The 843-nt window shown below is 61.0% G+C and overlaps 1 protein-coding gene across 1 annotated transcript in view; it reads right to left on the bottom strand.

The window, feature by feature from the left end:
• Positions 1–843, bottom strand: part of MEF2BNB (MEF2B neighbor) — a 9,456-nt gene that overhangs the window by 6,121 nt on the left and 2,492 nt on the right. Inside the window, exon 4 of the mRNA XM_009995081.1 lies at positions 299–411. Within this exon, the coding sequence (XP_009993383.1) occupies positions 299–411 (113 nt within the window). The remainder of the gene's footprint in view (positions 1–298; positions 412–843) is intronic.

Below are 843 nucleotides of genomic sequence, written 5' to 3'. Positions count from 1 at the left end.
TAACACCTCCCTCCTCCCCACACAAGGCAAACTACTCCTATTTCTTTGTCTCCACACACAAGTCCAGCCATGCGAGCACAGGGCTGGGCCCTCAAGGTTTTTCCCCATGGATCATTCTCAAGGATCCCCTCGTTCCCTCTGGTTCAACAACCCGGGCTCCCCCAGCCCCTCACACCCCCGGGGCTGATCCTCCCTCCTGCTCCCCCCTCATCCCAGGGAGATGAATCAATGATCGTGTTCCAAGTGAGGGAAAGAACTTGTGTGGCAGGTCCAGAGCCCAGGGAGAGGCAGGACTCACCTTGTGCTGTGCCAGCTCTGGCAGGGACCTCCTGACATGCTCCTGCAGCCGGTACAGAGCCACGGAGGGCTCGTTGGCCAGCACGTACAGGCTCTCTGTGAACTTGTCTGTGACTGCAACAGGGAGAGCAAGGGAGTTACAGGCAGCAGGGAACAGCCAGAGGGGAAGGAGGGGGTGGGAAAAGGTTCCCCCCAGAGCACTGGTCCTGTCCCCAACAGGAGAGATCAGAGCAACACCCCGTGGGTGATGAGTCTGTCAGTGAGGGGGTGGAAGGAAAGTCCCGTTCACCAGGCAGGTCTGTTCCCACTCTCCCCACAGCCAGAACAAACTGGGCTCCAGCCACAGCCAGACCAGCCTGGGATGTCCCCACCTCCACAGTCCCCTGGGAGTTCTGGTTGTTCTGCTTTCAGGGAACACCAGAGCTCTGCCCCTCCTGGGGCCCTTTCTGACCAGTTTGGAGCAGGGGGAGAGCTGAGCAGACCCCAGCAGTGCCCTGGTTCCCTCCCCCTGCCCCACAGCCACCCCATCCCCCAGGCAGGGCCAGC

This window comes from Chaetura pelagica, unplaced genomic scaffold, assembly GCF_000747805.2.
Source record: "Chaetura pelagica isolate M959 unplaced genomic scaffold, ChaPel_1.0 scaffold463, whole genome shotgun sequence".
In the NCBI taxonomy this organism is placed as follows: Eukaryota; Metazoa; Chordata; class Aves; order Apodiformes; family Apodidae; genus Chaetura; species Chaetura pelagica.
The sequence above is the reverse complement of the archived record's forward strand: the minus strand, read 5'-3'. Positions and strand labels throughout refer to the sequence as shown.